Source organism: Cariama cristata, unplaced genomic scaffold (assembly GCF_000690535.1).
Source record: "Cariama cristata isolate BGI_N322 unplaced genomic scaffold, ASM69053v1 scaffold24984, whole genome shotgun sequence".
NCBI classification, from domain to species: Eukaryota; Metazoa; Chordata; class Aves; order Cariamiformes; family Cariamidae; genus Cariama; species Cariama cristata.
The window spans coordinates 943-1,372 of NW_009613843.1; the positions used below are offsets into that span (position 1 = coordinate 943).

Here is a 430-nt window from a genome sequence, read left to right on the forward strand (position 1 = left end):
ATCCTGCCGTGCCCACCTTGGCAGGTGGCGGGGGAGACGCGGGCCGTCATGGCATGGATGGACAAGAACCCCTTCGTGCTGGGAGCCAACCTGCAGGGCGGGGAGAAGCTGGTGTCCTACCCCTTCGACACAGCCCGGCCCGTCAGCGAGATGCCGGCGGCCCCCCCTCGCCCACAAGGCGACTAGATGACAACCCCGAGCTGCAGGAGACACCCGACCATGCCATCTTCCGCTGGCTTGCCATCTCCTACGCCTCAGCCCACCTCACCATGACCGAGACCTTCCGCGGGGGCTGCCACACGCAGGACATGACCAATGCCATGGGCATCGTGCAGGGGGCAAAGTGGCACCCCCGGGCTGGCAGTAAGTGGGTGCCATGCTGTACGGCATCAGCTCGCCTGCCCCATGCTCCCTCCCCATGAAGGTGTGA

General features: G+C 66.3%; 1 protein-coding gene across 1 annotated transcript in view; it reads left to right on the forward strand.

Annotated features, from left to right (window-relative positions):
- LOC104160928 (adipocyte enhancer-binding protein 1-like) overlaps nt 1-430 on the forward strand; it is a gene marked incomplete at its 5' end in the record, with an annotated part of 2,341 nt that overhangs the window by 939 nt on the left and 972 nt on the right. Inside the window, 3 exon segments of the mRNA XM_009699187.1 lie at nt 25-181; nt 184-363; nt 425-430. The exon segment at nt 425-430 is cut by the window's right edge and continues 164 nt beyond it. Coding sequence (XP_009697489.1) covers nt 25-181; nt 184-363; nt 425-430 — 343 coding nt within the window.